At 63.4% G+C, this 1,294-nt stretch overlaps 1 protein-coding gene across 1 annotated transcript; it reads left to right on the plus strand.

Moving 5' to 3' along the window:
- Nucleotides 1–42: 42 nt before the first annotated feature.
- On the plus strand, nucleotides 43–561 carry EMIHUDRAFT_258682 (hypothetical protein; the record flags this gene model as incomplete). Its single annotated transcript, XM_005759250.1, has 1 exon — nucleotides 43–561. One exon carries the CDS (start codon nucleotides 43–45, stop codon nucleotides 559–561), a length of 519 nt encoding a protein of 172 aa, XP_005759307.1.
- Nucleotides 562–1,294: the final 733 nt, after the last annotated feature.

The raw sequence follows: 1,294 nt of genomic DNA on the forward strand, positions 1-1,294 counted from the left end.
CCCGGACGCCTTGAGTTGCACGGGGCCTAACCCTCCCCTTAGATGCCCATACCGCCGGCGGTTTTCGCCCAGTCGGTGCCTATCAGATGGTGTCTGCCGGCCGCGCCACCCGCCGCGCCTGCGGCTCAGTCGTACGCAGCCGCGGCTGCACAGCCGCCTGCCGGCAGCCTCACAATCCGGCCGGCCAAGCGCGGCCGGCGCAAGGCTGCGCCCCGCGTCGACAGGAACGCGCTCTCCGCGCGCGGCGACGGTGTGCCGCCGCGGCGTTCGCGCTCCTCGTCGCCTGACGCGCCGCCTGCGAAGCGGGCCTCTTCTGCCGGCTCCTCCGTTTGCGGCTACGACTCCGAGGACGAGGGCACATTCGGCGAGTGGCTCGACGAGCTACCCTTCGAGGTGGCTGCGGCGACCGCCCGGCTGCTCAAGCACCACGCGCGCTCCGGCGCGTGGGTCGAGCTCTCGCCCGGCAACCCTAGCCAGGCCTCACGCGCTGGCCGCGACCGCGACCGCTCGAGCCCGAACTGCCCGTCAGATATGTCGGAATTGTCGGAGAATAGCGACTAGCACACCTCTGAGTCCCAGAAACCCGAGGAGTCACACAGTCCACCTGTGTGATGCACGCCCTGCGAGCGGGGCGGGGTGCGCACTGTCCCTCTGTGTTCGTGTGCGTCGCCCATCTCTCCCTGGAGATGACTGCTCTATTTATTTATTTATTTATATGAAGAGGAGGACGAACCAGTGGAAATTCAGTTGTCAGATGTCACGATGCATCCGAAGGGGACCCCAGCGCCGGCATCATCCGTAGAGGCACGAGTGTTTGAAGAGAGAGTGGACCTGAGCAACGATATGACTTGGCGGCAAATGATCGGAGTGGGAGTCAGAAATGTGGTCCTTGCGCGAGGGGAGCTCGATAGACTCGAGGGGCCAGGATATGCAGCAAGGAGGGCGGAGCTGCGCCGAAAGGCGAAAGAAGCCGAGAGAACAAGGGAACGGCAGGCGGCGGCGGCGCAGGACGAGGCAGAAGAGAATGACGCGACGGAGGAAGTGACAAGGGAGAGAACGACGAGAGTGGGACGGCCGCGAGGTGGCATGAAGGTTGCAGCGAGAAGCGGCGAGAGACTGCGAAAAGAGATAGGAAGAGGCAGACTCCCTAGGGTGGGCGACGGCTAGCGCATCACACTCCTCTCCTTAAAATCCCTGTGTGGTGGCGGCGTGCCGTCCTCTTCTCCCATCCCTCCCTTGGTTGTCTGTTTTCTTTCTTTCTTTTTTAGAGATATGAAGAAATTCTCGCCGAGCC

Source organism: Emiliania huxleyi (genome assembly GCF_000372725.1).
Source record: "Emiliania huxleyi CCMP1516 unplaced genomic scaffold EMIHUscaffold_8018, whole genome shotgun sequence".
Taxonomy (NCBI): domain Eukaryota; phylum Haptophyta; order Isochrysidales; family Noelaerhabdaceae; genus Emiliania; species Emiliania huxleyi.